Source organism: Calypte anna, chromosome 14 (genome assembly GCF_003957555.1).
Source record: "Calypte anna isolate BGI_N300 chromosome 14, bCalAnn1_v1.p, whole genome shotgun sequence".
Taxonomy (NCBI): Eukaryota; Metazoa; Chordata; class Aves; order Apodiformes; family Trochilidae; genus Calypte; species Calypte anna.
Genome location: NC_044260.1, coordinates 791,938 through 815,132, shown reverse-complemented (window position 1 = coordinate 815,132; position 23,195 = coordinate 791,938). Strand labels below are relative to the sequence as shown.

The 23,195-nt window shown below is 43.4% G+C and overlaps 1 protein-coding gene across 2 annotated transcripts in view; it reads left to right on the top strand.

The window, feature by feature from the left end:
• The window catches only part of TOM1L2 (target of myb1 like 2 membrane trafficking protein), a 56,872-nt gene that overhangs the window by 14,615 nt on the left and 19,062 nt on the right, over nt 1–23,195 (top strand). For both annotated transcript variants that reach the window (XM_008498879.2, XM_030459546.1), the window contains exons 2-12: nt 4,332–4,416; nt 5,091–5,169; nt 6,801–6,950; nt 11,229–11,363; nt 12,303–12,461; nt 13,228–13,344; nt 15,862–15,995; nt 18,439–18,487; nt 19,547–19,670; nt 20,746–20,863; nt 22,766–22,841. In XM_008498879.2, coding sequence (XP_008497101.1) covers nt 4,332–4,416; nt 5,091–5,169; nt 6,801–6,950; nt 11,229–11,363; nt 12,303–12,461; nt 13,228–13,344; nt 15,862–15,995; nt 18,439–18,487; nt 19,547–19,670; nt 20,746–20,863; nt 22,766–22,841 — 1,226 coding nt within the window. The remainder of the gene's footprint in view (nt 1–4,331; nt 4,417–5,090; nt 5,170–6,800; nt 6,951–11,228; nt 11,364–12,302; nt 12,462–13,227; nt 13,345–15,861; nt 15,996–18,438; nt 18,488–19,546; nt 19,671–20,745; nt 20,864–22,765; nt 22,842–23,195) is intronic.

The window sequence follows — 23,195 nt, the reverse complement described above, 5'->3', positions numbered from 1 at the left end:
AGGTTGAGGATATTGGTCAGAGAGGAGCAGTGGGAAGAGGAAGCAGGGAAGAGCAATGAGTCCTGTTTTAGCTCATCCATGTGTGAACACAGGCAAACTTTAAGAGTGTCATCAACAGTTGAACTGTAACTTTGAAGCAAAACCAGCATGGACTGAGAAGGACTGGGGGAGTCATTTCTCCAGGACAAGTGGGTGTTCGTGTTTCTTTGGTAGGTGACTTGTGCTGGGTCTGAGCTGGGTGATAAAAGCTCTTTTGTTTTTCTCAGCGTTTAAGAGTGTTCCCATCCTACATGGGTATTTCTGACTTGATTTCCTGGTGGTGACATTGCTCAGGTCAGAGCAGGTTGCTTGGGAAGAGGCTTGGCTGGAAGGGTGTGTGCACCCAGGCTCTTCACACTGAAAACTTCACACCTCTGGTCAGCTCAGCACCTTCTGAATGCCACCAAATGTACACAGTTTCCCTGTGAGCAGGGAAACACTGATTTTGCCATTTGGCAGAGCGTGGAAATGTGGCCACAAGAGTCAGATCTCAGAGGGAAGGTGTGAATGAAAAAAACCAGCACAATTTTTTTTTCTCCATTTCTTTGCAGGCTAGAGATAAGCTAATGCTTGCGTGTGCATGTGCAGTGTCCAAGGTCTGCAGCGTGTCAGGTGTGGAGTGCCAGGTTGTCTTTCTTTGTACCAGAACATCTTATGCTTTAATTTGGGAAACGTGGTGGGAACTGATACCATCTTGTTTCTAAGAGAGACTTTCTGATAATCTCACTGGTGGTGTCACATCTCTGTGAGACACGAGCTCCTGGCTCCTGCTGCGGTGAGGAACTCGCAGCTCTGGGGGTTGTTCTGGGGTCAGGAGCTGTGCAAGGCTCCCTTGGCACCCAGGCTGGGAGCTGCCAACCCTTTTGGTACACAATTAAACTGTACCATAAACACGTCAGCTCAGCATGGGGAGAAGCAGGAGGGACTCCTCCTCATTGCCTTTTTCCGTGTCTGATTTAGCATTTCTTCTATCACCCTGGAATCCTTTGGTCCTGTTCCAGAGTCCTTGTGTGAACTAGTGCTGTTAAATGCCTTTTAATGAGGCTGAAAGAGATTGAAGAACTGGTGGCTGTTTTTAAAGGGGATTTGCCTGATTTGCATGCTGTTCCTTTGCAATTGCTGTGAATGTTTCCAAAATCTGTTTAATCTTTTCAGTGCTATCTATTTGCTGTTTGATGAGGAGCCTCAGGGAGATGCACGGCTTCCAAACTGTCCATTAAATACTGGACAGGTTCTTGAGTATTTTACATATACTGCATTTTGGATATGCTGGGCAGGGATTCTCTCACAGGTGAGCACGGGCAGAGCTGTTCCACCAGAAATCCAGAACTATACCCTGCTACGTTTTGGCTCTGGAAGAGCTCTACAGGCTTTCAGTTCATTGCAGTGTAATACTGGTCTTCAAACAAATCACACACCACCCCTTACACCTTCTCTGCAGTCAGTTAACTCCTTTGTAACAGCTGAGAGAGCACTGCACCAGCAAATCTGGGTCACACACCCTACAGAAGACAAACTAATACAGATGGCAAGAACTTGTGTGCTCTCTGTCGCTGAAGAAGGGACTAAAATTAGCTTCCAACTCTTATTCGAATTAAAAATTACCCAAGGGGGTGAGAATTTATTCTCTAAAAGACAACTGTTACTGTTCTTAAACCCACACAGTCTTAACCACGTATTACTCCAACTAAAGAACAGAAATGTAAAAATAAAAAGGCAGTAACCAAACTTCCTGGGAGAAAAGGGATTTTGAGTGTATCTCAAGAGGGAAATAAAAACAAGATTCCTGGGGACCCCAGACAAGTGTTTCTGTACCACCCTCCATGCAGGGCTGCAGCAACATCCCCTTATCACAGTTTTTAGCTGTGGAGTGCTGCCATATACCTGTTTTATCCAAATAAACCTTACCAGAATGGGTCTTACAAGACCAATGAATGAACTGGCTGCTAGCACAACTTTGTGCAGGGTCAGCATTTTCCACAAGCATTTATAAAAAGTGACAGCAGAACCAGAGAGTATAAATATTGCTAAGTTGCTGCCTGATGCCAAATGCTGTCAGGAACACACAGATTTGTTAATGTTGTTTTAGATTAAGAGAACAAATCGTAGGCCCAGGTAAGGAATACCCTCAATTTAAGGCATAACCTCTCATTTTGCAGCACTGTGCTTATAGATCCTTTGCAGCTTTGGAGATCACCTTTTCCAGCAGAGCAGATATAGTGATTTTTTTTTATATATAAAAATCACTGAATATTAAGGTGTTTTTTGTAATGTTAACATGTTTTCCTAAGGAAGAAGGACTATAGGGAAGTGGTGACAGATCATTCCATAGCAGTACAGCCTTATGGACAGTACAAGAACAAAATGCAACTACAAAGGTTATTGTTATGAGCAGCTTTGCACAAAGAGGGATTCCTGTATTCCAGGAAACATTTAACACATCTGCTTGCACTTAACTTAGAAGAATCCCTGTCTAACATGGCCTAAATGCAGTAAATTAAAAATATTCAATAACCTGGACAGTATTTACTGGACATTTTGGAAACTGCATCTCTCTGAGGCTCTTTCTCAAGCAGACAAGTGGTTTTGTTGCCAAAGTGAGCTCTACCATGAGGTGGTGATGGCTGAAAAGGTCCCAGAGGTGAAGATGTGTGGTTTGGAGTTTTGTAGCCTCTGCTTCCTCCCTGGTGGGTGAGAACCTGTGCAGTGTGATCTCTGTGCCTTCCAGCACTGTCTGAAGAGCTGCAAAGGATGATCTTCTGTCCCATAACGTCCTCTTCCATGGTGCCCTCTCTGTTTTGGAGATAAGTGGCTTCTTTTCAGCTCTCTCTGCTTCGATTTTGCTTAGCTGTCTGGTTTGTCTCAGTCTCCTGTAATTACTGTCCTTGGTGGAGCTGCTTCAGCCAGGGTTCTGGTGCAGGAAAAGTCACTGAAACTTGAGGTACCCAGCCACTGAGTCTTTCTCCAAGTAATCTCCTGTAATTGTGGGCTGTGGGCATCTGTATCCATAGTCATAGTGATGAAAATGTTAATGGGAAAAAACATTGTTGGTAAACAGAGAGATGTGTGAAGCCCTTGGAGCCTGGTGTTCTGAAACAAAACCTGCCTTGTTCTGGGGGACAGATTGGGGTCTGATGGAAAGAGAAGCATAGCTGGAGATGGTACCTATGTTTTTGTTTCTGCTTTAAAATGTTTATGTGTTATTTTTTTCTTCTTGTCTTATTTTGCATGTTCAAAATGCTTTTTCTTTACTCCGTTTGCCTTCCAGCATTGGTTGCCAGGGATCTGTAGGAGAAACTAGACTCATTGGGAGGGGAAATGGTTGTGTTCAGCTCAGAGGTCCCTTTTTTTAGGTGTCTGGTGACAGGCTTTGTTTATCTTGATAGTATTTCTGAATGAGGGCAGTGTAAGGCTTTGAGGGTTTGAGTGCTGCAAGTGAGAAGTGGGGAAGAAATTCAGGGGATGATCTAGGCACGATGAGACAGAACTATATTGATTTAGGAGAAAATCCCAAGGAGGGTATAGTTCTTGTCAACTGATTGCTTGACGTTATGGTGATGCTACTCTTGCAGACATCTATAAATTGAATTGCCAACAGTTCTGGCATCTGCCACTGTCACAGTCCTATAGGTCATCCTTCACCTCAAATTTAGGCTGATGCTGGAGTGACTTACCTGCCACACAAATGGGGAGCATTTGGGAGTCAGGAGGATGCCAGGTTGTGCCTGGGACCTGTGTATGTAGCCCCCAGCCCCAGGAGTAAAAGAATCCTGTGAAAAACGGGTGAGCATGAATGATGCTGTGACCTGAACTGGCACATGCTAAATGTTTTTACATGCTGGTGGTTCTTTTCACTCTGAAAATTCTGGACTTCCTTGAGTTCTGTCTCCATCTTTTCTCCTTGAGTTCATGTGGAGCCATTCTCTGCTGAAACACAGAGGAGGTCACATTGATTTCTGACCTCATATCTTCCCAAGAGTGCAGCTTCCAAGAAGTTTAAATTGGAATTAGCTGACATTTTCCTACTCAGGAATTAATGAGTCTTTGAAGAGCAGTCCATCTCTGTGGGCTGAAGGTAGTGAGTTTGAGGGCTAATTCATTGTCTGGAAACCTCTATGCTGTTCCCTAAAACTAGGAGGGAAGGTGTGACATTGCTTATAGTCAGTGGGGACTTTTTTTTTTTTTAATTCTTGTTTTCTCTTACTGGGTTGTTTCAGCCTGGAGTAACTCAAGATGGACTGAAGTGTGATGCCTAATCAGAAAGATAAAAAGATTTATTTTTTTCTTTACAGAAAAGGCCACAGATGGCTCTTTGCAGAGTGAAGATTGGACACTTAACATGGAGATCTGTGACATTATCAACGAGACAGAAGAAGGGTATGTGTTCTTTCAGCAAACTTTGAAAGGTTCTTTAACACCATCTTCATTAATACTCAGCATGTGAGGAGGCACAGTGAGCCCGGGAGCAAATGTTCTTAGTTTGAATGCAGTTTGCATAGGAGTTGCTTAGTTTTCCAGTTCCTGAGGCATTTCAGAAAACCACTGTATGACGCAGCACTTTCTGTGGTTGACCTCTGCTCGGGAGGGCTGTCATGAAACACATTGTTGGACAGGGTGCAGAGTTGGTACTTCTGTTTTCAGCAGATCTGTCTCCTTGCAGTGCTATTAATTTCAGCCATCTGAACAGAGAGCTGCTCCAGTGCATCTCCTTCAGCATCAGAAAAGCTGAGCTGTGTGCAGTTCACAGGAGAACTGATTGCTGTTCTTATGCCCTGGGCCTTTTTCTGACTGGGTGTCAGTCTTTCCTGCTTGAACAACATCTTACCTTTTTGGAAGCCTCAGGCATTGCTCTGGTCATGACTTCTGTGGTACCTTTTCTCCTCCTCACATAATTCTAAATGACCCCAGTGTGGTTGCAGTCCAAGTAAGCTGATGTTAATACACATGCTTATGTCCAGCTGGAAATGGTAAAGGATTCCTTTTCCCAAGTTATATGGCATATGAAAAATGAGTCTGAGATGTCCTTTACAAATGGTGTATTTCTCCTTCAGTCCAAAGGATGCCATTCGAGCACTGAAGAAGAGGTTGAATGGAAACAAAAATTACAGAGAGGTCATGCTGGCTCTGACGGTGAGTGGGGGCAGGCTGGAATGCCTCAAAGAGGCAGAGCCCTTTGCTTTTGTGATCTTCTTTTTGCTGGCACTCTGTTGAATGTATGCACTATTTGCTTTAACAGTCACTGTTCTGCCCTTTTCTTCTCTCCAGTTGTCTCCTCACTTCCTTGGAGAGAGCTGCTGGAAGCTTTGCATAGTGTTTTTCTGACTCAGTTGATTTCTGCTTTTTGGGGGCTCTTATTCATCCTGAGTACTGATTGAGGAAAGTTGAAGTAGCCCAAATGGGTCTGTGTATTCTTTGAGGCTTTCCCTTTACCTCTCATTTTCCTGTGACCAGCTATTTCTCCACTTACAGACAACATCTGTGGGTATCTCTGCAATTGAGGGTGATGAACTTGCCATATTTTCAGCTTCAGAAGTAGCTGATGCACAATTTCCCTTGTGAATGGATCTCTGCAGGAGCCTCACATTAATTTATGCTGATCTAATTTCACTCAATAAAGTGTAAATTATATCCTGGGCATTTAGGCAGCACTGCTAAGGTGTGAGATAATTTGTCAGTGACCTTTTCTACTGATGAGGGTGTTTCCTGGGTAATGCAGCACTCCTGGACACGCAGTGCTGTGCCAGCTCCATGCTGCAGCAGCCTGAGGGATGAGCAGCAGTAAGGAGATGGAGTTACCCTGCTGTGGGTAGGTGATCTGTAGGATTCTTTCACAGGGCTCTTGTTGCATCTCCCTGACGAAGCGTGACTGTACTTTCTGTCTTCTTGCCATTTCCTCTCCTGGATTGTCAGTTTGACAGATTACCAAAGACCAAACCAGGAGATTATCCATTGTGCAGGGAAGAGCAAAATTCATCAGGAATGAGCCCGTGTCATCAGGGCTGATGAAAGTAGCTGAAGTAGGAGAGTAATTACAGGCTCCTCAGCTCCAGAGTCACAGTGTCTATTAGGCATGGCTGTAAGAAGTGACGCATTGGATTTATCTCCATGCTAATCATGTTCTTCAGAGAAAAATCAACAGCTGTTCTTCCGTGGCAGTTGAATGGCAAGTGAAAGGTGCCTCTAGCTAGGTTGCAGGGGGAAAATATGTCAAAGTATAAACTGTCAGAGCATTCACAAGGGAGTGTTTTGAATGAGTGGAGATCATTCACCTGAATTCCCAACTCTAAAACATGGCTTATGGCTCAGAGCAAGCGGGTCCAGCTGTGTTCCAGCAGCAGAGAAAATGGAGGAGTGCCCCAGCCTGCTAATATCTCACTGTGACAGGATGTCCTCTGTCTTACCTGCTCTTGATATGATGCTGTGCACTTACCTGTTCAGCTGCGCAGCTTGGGAAGTTCTGCACTGAAGAAGAAACTTTATTTCTTTCCCTTGAAAATGGGCAAATGTAGATCATGAAAGTGCCCAATGTGTTAATGGTGGGTGAGGTACATCTACATGTGCATGTAGAGAAGGAAGCTTTCTGGTAAAATGGGGCAAATGAAGAAGAATTAAGAATGTAAGTGTAACTTCTCTGCCTTCTCTCCCTCCCCTCAAATGTTTCAAAATACAGAAAAAAAGCAAAACTGGGAACCAACCACCTAGGTGCTGTGTGTGTGATCAAGCTTTGCTCCAACAATGGATGTTTTTTTGTGTGTGTGCAGGTGTTGGAGACCTGTGTGAAGAACTGTGGCCATCGCTTTCATGTCTTAGTGGCAAACCGTGACTTCATAGATGGAGTTCTGGTGAAAATCATCTCGCCCAAGAATAATCCCCCAACTATTGTACAGGATAAAGTGCTAGCACTGATTCAGGTACACAGCTTGTCTCTGCTCCCATATGTTGCTGCCTGAAAGAAGGGACTGTCTGCTTCAGTGCTATGCATCACTAAACACGCTGTCATCATTAAAAACGTGGCAAGTTTTGTTTATCTGTAAAACCAACCAAAAATATCCAGATTGGCAGGGAATAGCAGACATGCACACTCACGGGCCTTTTATCCAGGGACAAATGTCTGCATTCTAGTTAGAGAGGTACCACAGTGCTCAAAAGCACTTAAGAAAAGTTAAATGGGTGGCTTTGCATTTTAACATTCAAATCTAGAAGCTGGAGACCTCCCTCTGTGATGGGCTTTTCATCTGAGGCCAGGAAGTTTTAGAGGATCATGCTTCTGCTGTCAGTTGCAGAACACTTACCTTTCTGTGTCTGTTTCCCTGACCGTAAAATGGAGCTGTTTCCCTCCATTAGAAAGCATTCTGAATCCCTTTGAAAGATGGTTATAGGAAAGTAAATGACCATAGAGGAGTTAAAATGCTTTTGGTGTCTTTTCTCTGGTTATTGTGCAGGCAAAGTGCACTGTCTGATCCTTGCCTGCAGTGGGGAAGTTCAGGCGTAGGCCTGTCTGCCACTTGTGTGCAGCATAACAATAAACAGCCATGTTAATTCCACAAGCCATTAGCAACACATGAGGAAACATTGGTGCCTGCCTGGAGGAAATCTGACAATTATAGGAAGCTTTATCACTAAGCTCCTACAGGCAATTGCCTACGCCAGGGACTGAAAGACATTGTGTATTTAAAATGATAGAAAACTGCTGCAGTGGTTCTTGTGGGAAGGTAGCACAGTTTTTTCCAGATATGCTCCTGATTTTTGTGGCAAAGCACGCAGTTGAATTTCTGCCCATTTATTTTTTTTATTTGGGTAGACAGATAGGACATGGTTAGAGTACAACAATCCAAATATGTGGTTTCTGAACAGGAAATAAGCTGGTTGGGGGGATTTGGTGGGTGGTGTTTGGGATCTGTAGGGTCCTTTTGTTTCTGATCAGTGATCTCAAGGCTTTCTAAAAGAAAAATGTGCAAAATTAACACTTATTAAAAGCAATTCTTCTTCTTCTGGCTGAGCCCACAGATGATCACAGGGAGATGAGGCTAAATACTGTCCTGTTAAAGAGAGACTGTGCATGTTTCCATACTGTGTGCTCTGCTACAGCATTTTACAGAATGCTGGTTACACTGGGTCCTGGATTTAAGTGGATTTCCAGTCATCAATACAACTGAGATGAAAGTGTTTGTTACATACCCAAAGCCCCACAGTCATTGCCTCAGTATATTAAAGAGAGCTTTATCTGAGTAGACTCAATGCAGTAGAGCTAAAAGCCTCACTCTGGGTACTAAATGCCTTTTGGTATAAAAAGCCTGAGTATTTTGCAAGTTGCCTGTGGGTGGGTTCAGTTAGTGTCTCTTCAGCTGGAGGTGGCAGGGGACTTTGTTTTCCAGATTGCCTGACAAGTTTGGGAAAGTGATTTGCAGTCACTCATCTCAGCTGCCCTGTGGACACACACCCCCAAATATCCCCTACATCACGACTGCTTCAGTCAGCTCAGGCTCAACTCTTCAGAGCTCCCTGCAAATGGAGTTAACTCTATTCCAGGGGACTGATCTCATCTCAGCTCTGCTCCAGTACCATTACATTTATCCCCCTCTATAGGCTTTTTATAATTTGATATCATGGAATTAATAAGAACAGAACCGATAAGATTAATAGCAGTTGGAAGCATGGAAAAAGAGCTGTACAAAGTGCATATGTCTTCAGCCATACAACTCTTGTGCTCCTGGGTCTTTCTGCAGTAAGGGCAGGTGAAGCTGCCACTCAGTGTCTCATCTGGAGGCACTTACCTGTTTGCATATGTTGAGCATCTTGTGTCTCACTTTCTCAGCCTATTTCTCAGTGCAGATGAATTAGCATGCATTACATATTGTTTATGCTTCTTGAGAAAAGGCCTTGGAAATATTCCTTATGGCTGTGCCTCATCACCTCAGTTTGTGCCACCTTACTGCCCAGTAGCTGAGCACTGTCACTGAAGATGAAGTGTGGGGAAACCTTTAGTGACACAGAAAATTCTTCTGAGGCTCCATGTGTCAAAAAGTGTCCTACACTGAAAGAATTGCCTTGGGATGGTCACTTCTTTAGGGGCTGGGTTTGCAATGGTATTTAATGAACCTCCTTGAGCACAATGAGGTGCCAAGTGGAATTTATAGTGCAACATCCTAAAGTATCTACCTTTACTAGTCTGGCCCAAAGGCTTAGAACAGATCTGAATTCAGGGTCACCTCTATCCTATGCTTGTTTGGGCAATGGGCAAGTCTCCTAACTGCTGTGTGTAGCTCATTATCTGTAAGGCAGAGCCAGTGTAGCTGCTGCCTAGTTGAACTGTAAGCTGTCTAGGACAGGAATTGTCTTGCAATGTGTGTAGACAGCACTTAGGACTGTAGTGCCCAGTCCTGCTTGTGGCCTCTGAGAAACACACTGATGGAGATAATGCTCCCAGCTGAGGTGAAGAATACAAATGAAAGTGTCTTCTTTCTCCAGGGAAGAGAGTTGCAGAAGAGAGAATATATTAAAAAGGTGGAGTGCAAATGAAGTGAGTTCATTGCAACATAATTTATAGGAAGGCAGTGAGAGGATGCATTAGTACATCCTGCTGGGCAAACAAGCCTCATTAAAAGTTGGGGACAGCAACACAGCAATACTTTTGCCTCTAGGTTTCTTTTGAGTGATTATTAAATAGATCATCTCTTTCCTAACATTTTTCACTCCTACTTGCAAATTGAGTTGAAGTGGGGAACACCATTATGTAGAAACACCATTCAGGTGACTTCCTAGGTAAACAGAAAAGCCAGAGAAAGTGGAGTTACTTGTACAGTCAATATCCCTGTCAGAATTAGGGATGGTTTTGGAAGGTCAGTTCCAAGGAAACAGAATGGCTCTTTGCAGGTGGACCTGTTTTTAATCTGGCTCAAATAGGGCTGTTTGGACTCGCACTGCATCAGAGCAGTTGATGTAGTTAATTTACTCAACAATTCTGGGTTTTCTTCTCACTTAGTAACCTTGCAACTGATAATGGATTGTCTCCTGGGCAAGGGTAGGAAATGCTCTTTCTTAGAAATAAACAGAATAGGAATGCAAGTTAAATATTAATATTATTGTCTTGTTTTGCTCTCTTTGATTTCTCTTCTGTCAAATGTGAAAAATGAATAAAAACAGCATTTAAAGTGAAAATAGTCAAAGAACTGGTGTAAAAGTGGTGACTAAATGAATTAAGTTCAGAGCCCACACACATCTCACAGTACTTCTGGATCCAGCACAGTGATACTCTGCATCACATACGTGGGGGGTTTGGGGAATGCTTCATTTTTAATTCAGTCATAATATTTCAATTTTTCCTTCCTTTAAGTTTTTAACACTTGGCTAATTTCCACCAAGAGGGAAAGGGTGTAGAGGCTTTCAAGATATGCTCCTAGCAGCTTCATGAGTGCAGGCTAGTGGAGAGGAACACTTAGTACTCCCACTGAAGGAAAAGCTCCAGTGTGAATTGAAATCTCTTCAGACACGAGAGAATTCATACGGGAGAGATATTGAGTGTTCTGACTGGGGGAAATTCTCCCTTTAAACTTGTTCTTTCTGACACACCAGGGTGTCTAAGTGCTGGGTATGCTCTGTCAGAACCCAGGCTTCATTAGTTCTGCTGCTCATGGGACTGCATGTTTCACAATATGAGAACCTCGCGAAGTGCCTTTGTTTTATTTGTTTGGTCTAAATAAAATACTGAAGAAAATGTGACAGCTGTAAGTTTTTTCCATTGGCAAAAAATGAGGGTGTTTCACAAAGTAAATTGAGAATACCTAAGTTTATTTTACAGTGTTATGAATTTTGCTTCAGTCAGTTTAATCTTGCACACAGACTTTTTTTTTTTTTCCATGGGTTATTGGCCATAGAACATGCAAGAAAAGAGCAGCATGCAATTGGTGCTAAGTAAAGGAGCTTGAAAGAGGCTTTCATTGGCATTTACAGATTTTGATGGTGTCAGAGGCTAGACATAGCTACTGTGCTCTGGGTTCCTGTCTGTATTTGAATAAAACACATACATGAATGTCTTAATGGTATTTGCAGAATCTTTTTGACCAGGTCTAATGATTACAGCTTCCCTTTGAAGCTGAAATGCTTGAAAGGTTTTGCAGTTGGTATCTGAGGTCAGGGTGGAGCTAGAACTTCATTTGAAAGGTTTATGGATAATCCCTCCTGTTTTCCAGGCTTGGGCTGATGCCTTTCGAAGCAGCCCTGACTTAACTGGTGTAGTGCATATTTATGAAGAACTCAAGAGGAAAGGCATCGAGTTTCCCATGGCAGATCTTGATGCTCTGTCTCCAATTCACACACCACAGAGGGTAAGCTGCTGCCTTGCAGTTCCAGAGGTATTATCCTGAGATGTCTAAAGAGCCACGTGCTTACTCTTCATTGTCCTCCTGTGTGTCTGCATTTGGCTTGTTTTCTCACTCCTGGAAGAGCTTTTTAAAGGACATGTAAGAGAAGCATAATGCAGCTCCATTCGATAGGCTGTTAAGCTAATGGTTTCTCCACCCTTGAGTCTGAGAAAATCTGAGAAAAGAGTTTGTAGGGGGTTTGTACACTTGTCTTTTACCAGACGAATGCAACTGATTTGTTCAGAGTGAGTCCAGCAGGATATATGTTTAAGTTGTATTTCTTTTTCTCAAAAATATGGTTGCTCAACTCTGGATGAATATGGTGACAGCTCTGAACCAAGTCCTGCCTGTGTTTTAAAGGTGTACAGAGCCTGAATCTCTTACAGATCCCATGGTAGTGTGAGGTCTTTACACCTTGGAAAAGTTAGGTCTGGAAAGCTGACAGAACTGCTGCTAGCTTAATGATCACAGGTGTTCTGATTATTCACTCTGAAAACTGAAATTAATGAATCTTTGAAGTGGTAAATGCAAGCATTCAAGGACTGAACGATTACAATTCTTGTATCAAGATTAATTAAGTTCAGTATCTACGTATCACAGTTTTTTGTAAACCTGCAACTAAATTCCTAGTTTAAAATAACTCAGACTTCTTTAGCTTGGACCCGTGTTTTTATTTGATTTTGCTTCTCGTTCTTCTTGTGACAGTAAATTTACTTCAATGCACGTGGGTTGGGTCGAAAGATAGGGGTGTGCATTTTTGTTGCAGCTGTTTGTTTATAGGCTGCTGTGGTATGGCTTAGGTGCAATTATGTTCTATATTTGAACGTGTTTGGCCTGAGGTTGCTGACAAAGCAAGTGCTGTCACAATTCAGTTTCTGAACTCCTGTCTTTCTGATGTGGCAGAGCGTCCCTGAAGTCGATCCTGCAGCAAATATGCACAATTCCCAGTCTCAGCAGAGGATGAGCACCAGCTCTTATTCTTCGTCTTCTCCAACGGCGTTTTCTGCTCCTCAGGCCCCAGCTCTGAACGTGACTGGTCCCATCACTGCTAATTCTGAACAGGTATTGGGATGAGGGTTCTTTTGAGCAGGACTCTTTCAGTGGATCAAATGAGAAACCAATTTGCAGGGGAGCTTTCATTTTAACTCTTCTGGCTTTGATTGCCTCCTAGGTCTGGTTCTACTTGGTAATCTTTCCTCCTGTGATACTGTAAAATCTAGGCTTTGGGTTTGTATGTTTGGCCTTCTAATGGCAGCAAGTGGGAAGCTTCATGATCTGATACACCCCTCCATTCAGTGGTGGTGTGGTAGGTTAGCAGTTACTTTCATTAACCCCTTTCCTTTAGAGGCTCAGTCTTTAGCATACAGGAAGATCCTTTAACAGGGAGTTAAGTCTGCATCTGTAAGACCCTCGTGAGTGCCCTAATATGGGCACTTCTTTTCTCTTTAGAAAATAGCTGCAGAGCCAAAGGTCCTGCTCAAACGTTGTACATTTTCCCTCACACTTGAGTGAGCCTTGCAGGGTGCACTGCAACTGAGGTCTGCATTTAGCTGCTGTTTCCAGTTGCATCCCTTCCCCACAAGAGCACATCTGGGTCTGTGATGATAGTGAGTGGTTCTACAACCTTCTTTTTTTATTTTTTTTGCTTTTCTAAAATTCTCTCCCAGGTAAATGTTTTATCTTTCCCTTTTTTTTCTTGCTAGAATATCTGGAGTCTCAGATAGCAAGTCAGACAGTACCAGAGTCATCACAAAGTCACTTCTTGAAAGTGATCTGATTAAACTAAGAAGATGATGCAGTATTTTGCTGTCTTTTTACCCCAATTTAGATCGCCCGGCTGCGCAGTGAACTGGATATTGTTCGTGGGAATACAAAAGTGATGTCTGAAATGCTGACAGAAATGGTACCTGGACAGGAGGATTCCTCAGACCTTGAGTTACTCCAGGTAACAGTTTCCTAGAAAATGTTCTTCTAATCCTTTCTGTGCTTGAGTTTCTCTGGGGTGTGTGGGTTTTGTTATTCACTTCACTGCCTTGGTTTGCTTGGCTTACATACTAAGTTATGGGCTGTGCTTGACCCTGGTTATTCTCATCATTTGATGTTCTTCATTTGTTAAAGCTCCCAGTGACAAGGATTTCCCAACTTTCCTTGAAACTGGTTCCAATACTTTCTTTGCTATGGAGCTAGCAATTGTTCCCAATGTTGAATATAAGGTCTCTTTTACCACAAAGCAGCTTAAAATTGCCACAGTCTCTGAGCCCTGAAAATACCTCCTTCTTTTGTATTCTTCATCATCACTTTCTCTCCAGATGTGCTGTAGCTTCTCCTGAAGGTAGTGGCTTAAGGGAAGCTCTCAGGTGAAGTCTCATGCAGTCTGAAAGGTTAGTCTAGGTAATCAGAAGGGGTTTCTTGCTGTCCAGTGCAGGATTTATCATTTCAAAAGGGAAAATGGTGTCAGATGAGCTCGTGTCTCAGCCTTCATACCTGTTTCCCCAGGCCAATGGTAGCAGGGTGGCCTTTTGGCTGAGAGAAGCAACGCAGCACCACGTGCAGCACAGATGAGGAATGCTGTGACCTATCATTCCAGCTGCTGCTCTAGGCATGGTATTTGCCTTTCCGTGGCTTCAGAAATAAGCTTCTGTTTTCATCCTCCAGCAGGGAGGACGGTCTCCCGCAGCAGCACATTTGGAGGAAGGGAGGGAATTGCTCTCTGTGATACAGCAGAGTTTGAAATCCGTCCAAAAAACAGTCTCTCCCATGCAGCAGTATTTTGTCTTTGTCTCAGAGCCATCATGGCAGCTGATGAGAGGCTTTGCAATAAAGAGCCTTTCAGTTACTGCCCATTTGGGTCGGACTGCTCAAAACAAAAGAAGCTTCCAGGAAACCAAGACAGACCCAACCAGCATAGGGCAGTTCACTTGAATTCAGAAAGAAGTACTAATATCTTGACAGCATAACCTTACAGCATAGCTTTGAGGTGAAAGGACTTGATCATAAGATGGAGTGACAGCAACCATTCTTTATTCCAACTGGTTCCCTTCTTTGACTGATGCATCCTAAAGCTGAATCACAGAGCTGTGGAGAACCTGCTTGTGATCACAAAGGATGGTTAGTCTTTTGAAAGCCATAAGCCGGGTGCTGCATGAAGGACTCCTTGCTTTGAGGTTTATATAGCCCTCCTCCTTAAATAATTCCTGACATTTTCTCCAACAATCAAATGTAAACAGCTTGCCAGAGAGCCAGCTCTGAGCAGAATAGATAGGTACTGTCAGCCCTCTCGGAAAGGCAGCAAACAAACCTCTGAAATGTCACAATCTGCTTCGAAAGTGATGGGATCAAAACTGACATTGGAGAACACATTCCTCAAGCTGTTAAGGCAGCTGGATTGCACTAGGTGAAATTTATCCAGAGCTTGGGATGTCAGACCAAGCAAGGAAAACAAACACATTTTTGCTTTCATCCCAAAGGTTGTGTACCAACAAGTCATCCTTGTTTAGTGCTGAATTTTTTGCTGTGAAGTGGAGTTGGGGCTGTGGGGGGGTAGAAGATGACAGAGGGACATGCTTTAGTTGAAATGTCAGTGCTTATTGAAGTAAAACCCTGGGCCTGATCAGTGGTGCCGTGCCATATGTCACGTTTCTTCTTGTAGTTCCCCCTCAACAGAGCAGTTTTGACCTTTGGTCCTGAGACCTTTCAGGAGTAAAGAATTCTGCTAAGTAATTGCATGATGGAAGAGATGCCCTGGAAGCGTGAGAACTCCTGGTTTAGACAAATCCAATCTAAATTTCTTGGCATGACATCTAAAATAATCTGTATTCTTTAAAATTTTCCTCTGAAACTTCCCACTGCCTTTTTGCAGCCTCTTGTCTGTGGACTTGCTCAGGTGCAGGGAATGTTTCTATCTATGGTTCAGTACTGAAGTGCACGTGGAGTGTTCATCTTTTTGTGCACCTTCTCCTTTTTTTTGCAATCACCATCATGTGCTCAGTAGCTGGTAAGTTCTGTGCCCCCAGCAATTCTCTTCCTGGCACACATTTGGCTACTTGTTGCTCATGAACTTTTTTGTTCCCACTTGTTCCACCATGTGCATCTTTTAATATTTAAGGATGATATTGCCAAAAAAGCAGATTGGATTTTCCTTGAAAGCTTTCTTCTGAAAAGCTGTTGTATGTTCTATTCTTAAAACAGATCACTAAAATACAGATATTTATTTTCTGAAGTGCTCAGAGTTAAAGGAGAATCAGGATGTTGAATTGTAAATAGGCTCTCAAGGTTTTATGCCATCATCTCTTGAAGGGCATGTTTGATTAGATGTGCTTTTGGGTGACATTTAATCATGCAAAGATAGACTTGTCTTAGTGTTTCTCAGTTGGGGAAATGTTTGGCTGTGAACCGAGCTCAACTAAATCAACTTTTTGCTAGCTGCTTCTCAGAGTGTGTGTGCACAATGCGTTCCTCCTAGGAGCTGAACCGAACCTGTAGAGCTATGCAGCAGAGAATTGTGGAGCTGATCTCAAGGGTGTCCAACGAGGAAGTCACAGAGGAGCTGCTGCATGTGAATGATGATTTAAACAACGTCTTCCTCCGATACGAAAGGTGGGGCACCTTTTCCATCAACTATTTACATCCACTAAAGTGCCACCACAGGTCACTTGACAGGAGCTGGCCATCTGGGCCATTGGTTCATCATAACAAAATGCAGACAACCAAACCACTGAGAGTACTTACAGCCTTTTTACATTAAGCTTCCTGTTTCAGTTGTTTCAGTTGTTTCCTTTAAATAGTGGGATTTTATTTTTTTTTTTAACTTTCTTTTTTCCCAGTCATTGAGGTTTTTGGGGGCATATCCACAGACTTGCAGGGCAGCTTTGTGCAAAACTCTCTGAACTGTCCCTGTTGTGCCGTGCTGTACAGATGTAGGGAATTGGCACCAAAAATAGCACAGCCACAGTTTCTGGTTCCACTGCAGAAATGGTTGTGCTGCTTCCTGGCTTAGGGAGGCTCCCGTGAGCTCTGTTTTCTGATCTCTGAGCTTTCTGGTTCCAGTGCTGGTGCAAGGGGAACTGCCTGAAGTGGGCGTGATCTCCATGCGTGTAAGGGTTTTGTTTTTAAGTAACACTTAAAATGTTGAAGAAAGCTGAGGTTTTGAAGAGGTGGTCTGCAGGAATCATCCCCTGGGGGTTGGGGCTTGGGTCACAGGACTTTGGATGTGTTAGACAAAGGGGCTGTCAGCCACATCTGCTGCAGTAGGTGACACGTGATATGGCAGTCTTGGGAAAGTTTAATCTTCCCCTTAATGACAGGCCTGGGGAGTGAGGCACTAAAGAGTACCCTTTGTTCCTTGCTCTTAACACAGGGCTTTGTTTCACAAGCCTTTAAAAATAAATTAGGCTCTGGATCTGTGAATCTCTGCTGTCACAGCAAAGGCTTGGAGAGAGGACTCGGTGGCCTCAATTTTTGTCTTTGATTTAGTCATTCGGAGGAGATTGGGGCAAGCTTTGAAACAAATGTTGGCTTTTTATGTGAAATGGAATGGGTTTCATGCACGAGCATGATTCTACAAGTGGCAAGAGTGTAAGTGTCACTAAGGTTTACCCTTATTAGGGTTTACCCTTAATATTTTGTCTGTTTTCCTCCATCTGTGGCTTTGCTGACTGGAGCTAATGTATTTGTAGTGGTTATACACTGAAAGATGAGCTGAGTGATGTTAGCAGGATATTTGTGGTAGAACAGCTACACTGCTCTGAGCATTTCAATATATTCCAGTCCCTCCTCTGCTATGCCAAAAGCTCCCCATTCATCATCCTGATTTCTGGTACAGGTACAGAGCTCTGGCAGGGACTCAAGCAGGAGCTCTGGCCTTCACTGTGAAGCTTTGGATGTAAATGAACAGAAAGGCTCTTAGGCCTTTTGGTGAGAAATACGAGGTGGGAGGTGTCTTAGTTTTCCAGCTAAGAGAGCTGGATTTCCAGTAATAGTAGACACCCACAGTTTCCTAAAATTGAAATTGGAGCCTGAGTTTGTTTTTGCTGCCTTAGGAGTCTGCATTTTCCTCTGCTACATTAAGAAAACATTTCAGTTTGCTTGAGATTCCCTGTTGTGTTTTGTCCATATGGCAGAACACTCGTGGGAATATATGAACATTATGGGGTTTTAACTGGAAAGAGGGGTTACATGTGAAACTACTTTTAAACACAGGAAAAGTCTAACCTTAAGAGACATCGCAGTGCTTTTCCTGATAAGGAAGGAGATCAAGCTGACCTCCGGCAGGGCTTGGGAGGTGGTAGTTCCCCCTGCTTTTTTGAGTTTATAAAAGCTGGGTTTAGATTTGCAGCCCCAGATGCACAGCTGCTTGGGGAGGGAGGAGAGAAGAGGCCAGATCTTGACTTGCCAGACTTCTTCCCTTAGAAAGCATGAGAATTTTTATCCAACGTCATTACTTCTCATTTGTGGAAAGTACCAGCTCATTTGAACACAGATTCTGATGATCTCTGAGCTGACCCAGGATATTTTAAGAAATGAATCTGTTAATCATTGTTTCCCTTGCCATGTGCTGCCTGGGCAGGGCTGTGCCTGCATGCATATGGCTTCTCATTTACATGTATTGCAGCAAGAGGGAGCTGTTAAGTGGGAGTAAGACTTGCTGCCATGCTCAGCTTATTTAGCTGGGAGCATCAATCGTGCTGCAGTTCCTCCTGTCCCTTGGCTAACAGAATAGTCTATCATGAAGCACTTAATGGAAAGAAAGAAAAAAAAAAAAAGCTGAAGACAAATCCTACAGTGTTTTTCAGGCATGTGTGTGCTGCAGGATCAGATGAGTCAACTTAATATCCACATGTGCCAAGAATGCAACTTCTGTAACTGAACTCCCTTTGTCCTAGCTTGGAGTTTAAGCTTTCAGGGTTCCCTCTTGGACCACTGGAATCTAAATTTAGTGGCAAGGGTGTTCTGACTTTGGTACAAACTTGTCTTTTTCGTTGGTTATTGTTAGCTTTGGTAGTCTATGTTGGGTTTTTGTTTTGCTTTGTTTTCTGAACAGATTTGAACGATACAGATCGGGGCGTTCAACACAAAATGCCAGCAATGGAGTAAGTACCTAACTCCATCTACTTTATCAGCAGCTACCCCATCCTGGTCCCACTGAGATCACTGCTATCAGGCTTTTTATCTGCCCAGCCCTGGGTCCTGCATGTAGTGACTAATGGTAGATAACTAGTAAAGAGCTGTAAGAATGTGGCAGACCTCAAGTGACAACTCTTAGCTTAGAAGGACACAATGGTAAAACATCTGTGTTTAAATCCTTGATGGAGTTTCTTTCCTCTGTTAACTTTTGAGTCCTTGCAGATTTTAGGCATTCACAGTATCCAGAAGCAGTGAGTTCCATAGCTGACAACACAATTTTAGATTTTTATCTGGGTATACTTATGTAATAAATATTTTGTTTGCATTTGATCAAGCCACCTTGTGACTTTTATTTGCCCCACTGTATTCTTCTTCACTGTGTCTTACAGTTCAGCTGCTCAGGTTAATTTTCTTCATGCCTTATAATTTAGGAACCTCTCTCATCTCCTTTTTCAGCAGCTCCTTTCCAAGCTGAAGGGTTACAGTTCCAATTATTCTTTCAATCAACTATGTTCAAGTTGTTTTGCAGTGCTCAAGAGCAGAGTTCATGATGAATTCATATGTGGCACTCTTTCTATTCAACATTCTTCTAACAGTTTCCTCTATTTACTTTGCCTGTTTGATTGCCACTTCTGCAGAGCGAGGCAAACTGCAGCACAGGGTCTGCATTGTGACTTCAGTCACAAGAAAGATTTGCTTCTAAAAACTGCTTATACCTCATGTGGAAAATTGTAGCCAATTTGGTTTGACATAGATCTGCTGTTGGTCTGGTGCTAAAAGAAGTGATCTAGGTGACCTCCAGGAGGGTTTCCTGCTGTGCTGAGCAGTCAAACTGAGATTTTTTTGGTGGCTGATCCTTCTTATTCTGCATTCATCACCACATATCCAAGAGACAGTCTATGTGGTGGTATGCAAGAGAGAGACTTTTAGGAAGTGCCCATTATTTTTTTTCTTTATATTTAGTGTTTCACTGCAAGAAGAAGTTTCTGGCGTGTGTAACTTGCTGTATTTTTGTGTTCCACCAGGTACTGAATGAGGTGACAGAAGATAATTTAATAGATTTGGGTCCTGGCTCTCCAGCTGTAGTGAGCCCCATGGTAGGAAACTCAGCACCCACATCTTCACTTTCCTCACAGCTTGCAGGGCTTGGTGAGTACCTGATTGAAAGAGTGCTGATGGCCAGGAGGCTGCAGTGCCTGGACTTCTTCAAGCCCAATCAAAGCAGCATGCAGGGGCTGCTAGGCAGCCCAGATGTGTGGCTGTGGGAGCAATTCTGAGTGCTTGCTGAAGTCCCTGTGACCAACCCGAGCACCCATGACAAGCCCTTATTGCAGCAGGCTTTGGGATTTACAAGGAGCCATTTTTCACTTGTGGGTCAGGGATTTTCTGCTCCCTTTTGGCTCTCCACTACTTGATGAATGTTGCCATGTAGCCTTTGGAAGATCTGGTTATGTGGATTAGAGGATTAGGTAAACTTTCACAGTCCCCTGCACTGTAGCAATCTGTAATTGGAACCAGCCTGGCACAAAGGGAGAGATTTATTAACCAAAGGGACTGAAGGGAAGGGTGCAGGTTTCTGTTCATGATCAAACTTGTACTGCTGCTTTAATTTCTGTTTAGGTATAGCTCTCCATGAAACCATTGAATGTCCTTGATTCTCCTTCAACAAATCATGTTTTAAATCTTTGCATGAAAAAAATTATGAACCTGTTAGGTGTTCTACATGAAATCAAACCAAAGACAGGACCACTTGATTTGATGGAATTTTCTCCACCCCTGTTAGCAATTCACCAGTATCTTTTAACTTGATTTGAAAGTGTTGGTTTTACAGTCAGTAGCTGAGAGACAACTTTGTGGAAAAGGCTAGAATCCACACCCAAAGTTCTGGACCATGTTAGTGAGAAATAAACCTCTGAGGATGAGACTGGCAGCAGGTGCACACCAATTCCCAAACACTGGCTTCTTGATGAGGAGCACTTATGGTGTAGTGCTGCCAGGAGGAATAAGACAACCTCTACATTTAAGAAATGCACTATTAGCAGCATCCAACCTGTTCTGGACTCAGGACTCTGTTCTGCCTCTTCATGTGGCAACTTTAATTAGGTGGTCTCTGTAGCTGTCCTGTATTGTTAGTGATTTCCTCTGGAACTTAGGTAGTGCCAGCAGTGAGGCTTGCCTATTTTTTGCCATTTCATTGGTTTGCTTTTTTTGCCTCTGGTTACAGACTTGGGTACAAACAGTGTCAGTGGCACACTCAGCTCTCTACAGCATTCCAATCCTCGTGATGACTTCGACATGTTTGCACAGACAAGAGGCAGTTCCTTGGCTGAGCAGCGAAAGAAGTATGTTGGAGTTTGTCTGCAGCACTGTTTGAGACACAGCTGTTTTCTAAGGGTGTAAATCTGAAACTCCTTGTCTTTAGTCCAAGCTAAAAAAGTAGTTCTGGTGTATGTTTTTGTGCTTTTAATCCAATCCTTGTCTTACTCGTCATATGAGCAAGTGGAGAAGTTCTTGCTGCTGGGCAGAGCAGACTGGCTGAGTAATGTTATTTGACTGTCTTAGTTAATGAGCTCACTGGAAACTTGGAAATGAACTTGCTTTTACTTCTTCAGATGCTTTCTCTCATAAAGACTTGTCATCCCATCCACCCAGCCAGTGTTTGAGATACAGGAGCATAAGGATCCTTCACCTGAAGGTCATGGATATACTTTGGTGACTGAATTACTGCCATCCAGAGCTTGGAAACACAATTCCCATCCAGTTAAACTCTCCCTTTGGCCCTGCAGCCAGACTCTCACAGGCTGTCAAGGCCATGCAGCTTGCCTGACCACACTATTCCCAGTTTGTTTATATGCATAAGGCTTGCATCTCTAGAGCTGCAAACCTGGCACTTCCAAGGGCATTTAACAGGTCAAATTATTTTTATGTAAAATCTCTGCACTTAAGAAATCCTTTGATCCCTGTGAAGTGATACGCAGTAGAAGACAGGCTTGGGTATTTTTCTGCATTATTTCTTGTCTCCTTTGGCTTCAGATTCTAGAGGATGCAGTGGCTAGCAGCAGTCAGAACATCATCAATATCTTGTCTCAGGCTAAGAAATGTTTTTAAATAGTTTAGCTCAGACTGAAGTTTTCCAGACCAGCTCTGGAAAACTTTTGCCAGCAAATTTATTAGGATTTTTTTTAATCAGTTATGAATATAGCTATTGGTAATGCCTCAGCTGTAGTATCAGAACTGAAAAGATGTGGTTTACTGCAGAGGTGTAGGTTACCACGGGAGATTCCAGGCTGAGAGCCCTAGTGTGTAATCAGAAAGGAGAAGCATTGCAGAGAGATCTAATGGAGGTCCCTCTGTCCCTTGTGCTAAATGAAGCACAAAACTAAGCCTTCCCACACTGCACCTCTATCTCCTTCTGCAAGCTAATGGAACAAGGAGCAGATATCAGTCCATGATTTCACAAGGGAATTGCTACATCTTCCTTGGACTGTAGGCTGTATAACTGGAGCAGCAGCGAGGCAGTAAGGACAGGAGTGTGACTCCTGCAGTGTGTAGGTGAAGACCTCTGGGTGCTGTGCTGGGATTTTTGGGAGAAGGCAGCACACTAGAGGAGAAAGTGCTCCTCCTGCCCAGACATGTGGCTCCTCACAGGGGCTGACTGATGGGCAGGAGCTGGTGTCTGCTCCAGCTCACAGCTCACCACTGTGCTCTGAGAAGTGATGCTGTTGCCTCTGTCACCTGACTGCTACGTGTCCCTTCGGAGTAGCAATTTAGGGAGCTTTTTAAAAAGCCACCCTCTATAAATAGTGCATTTCTTTGTCTGCCTCACTGTAGTTGTGTATCATCTGTCTTCCAGTCTGCCTCCCCCCCCATGCACGCATCAAGGTCAGGCTTCCAAATGTCATCTTTAAAGCTTTGCAAAATGTGATCTGTAATCAGGCCTCTTTTCATAGCCCCCTGCCAGCTCTTGGGCATGCTTACAGTGCCTGATAACCTATTTGCCTGCCTCTCATAATGTCAGTCTTACTCTTTTTTTTGCTCCCACATATTTACTGAGGCTGACGGTCTTTATCCAGAGCACACTCCTCTTCTTGGAGTACCCTTAGTGCACTTGAAGTCTTGTTAAGGAAAAAAAAAAAAAAAAGTGCTTTCAGATTTCCAGGGGAGTAAATCACAGTAGCAAGTGTGTTCTGCATGGCTGGATGCTGGGCTTCCTTCTAGTTCTGTGGTTTGTTCCTTTCTTTCAGCGTGACGTATGAGGATCCACAGGCTGTCAAAGGACTGGCGTCTGCCCTGGACGTTCGAAAACAGAACACAGGAGGGGTAGGTCCTTGCTCTGCATTTTGTTATCTGAAGCTCTAGGCAGCTCCTTTGACCAAGACTTCTCATTCTGTATTCCAGCAACATGCTAGTACTGGCTATTTTTGAAACTGATATCAAGCAGCAGGTACTTGCTCAGTAATGATCTCTAAAGAGCTGCTATTTAGCAGGGAAGCCAAAAAGACTTCAAAGCCATAGTGGGTAAATTCTCCTGTGTTCTTGCAGCTTGCCTGGGGGACCCAACTCTTTGCCTAGAATTACTGCTGAAATGAATAAGTGGGAAACATCTTGTCAACACTGGTGTGCACTGGTTTAATTTGGTTTTGCTTATGAATGTTGATGCAATCTTAATCTACT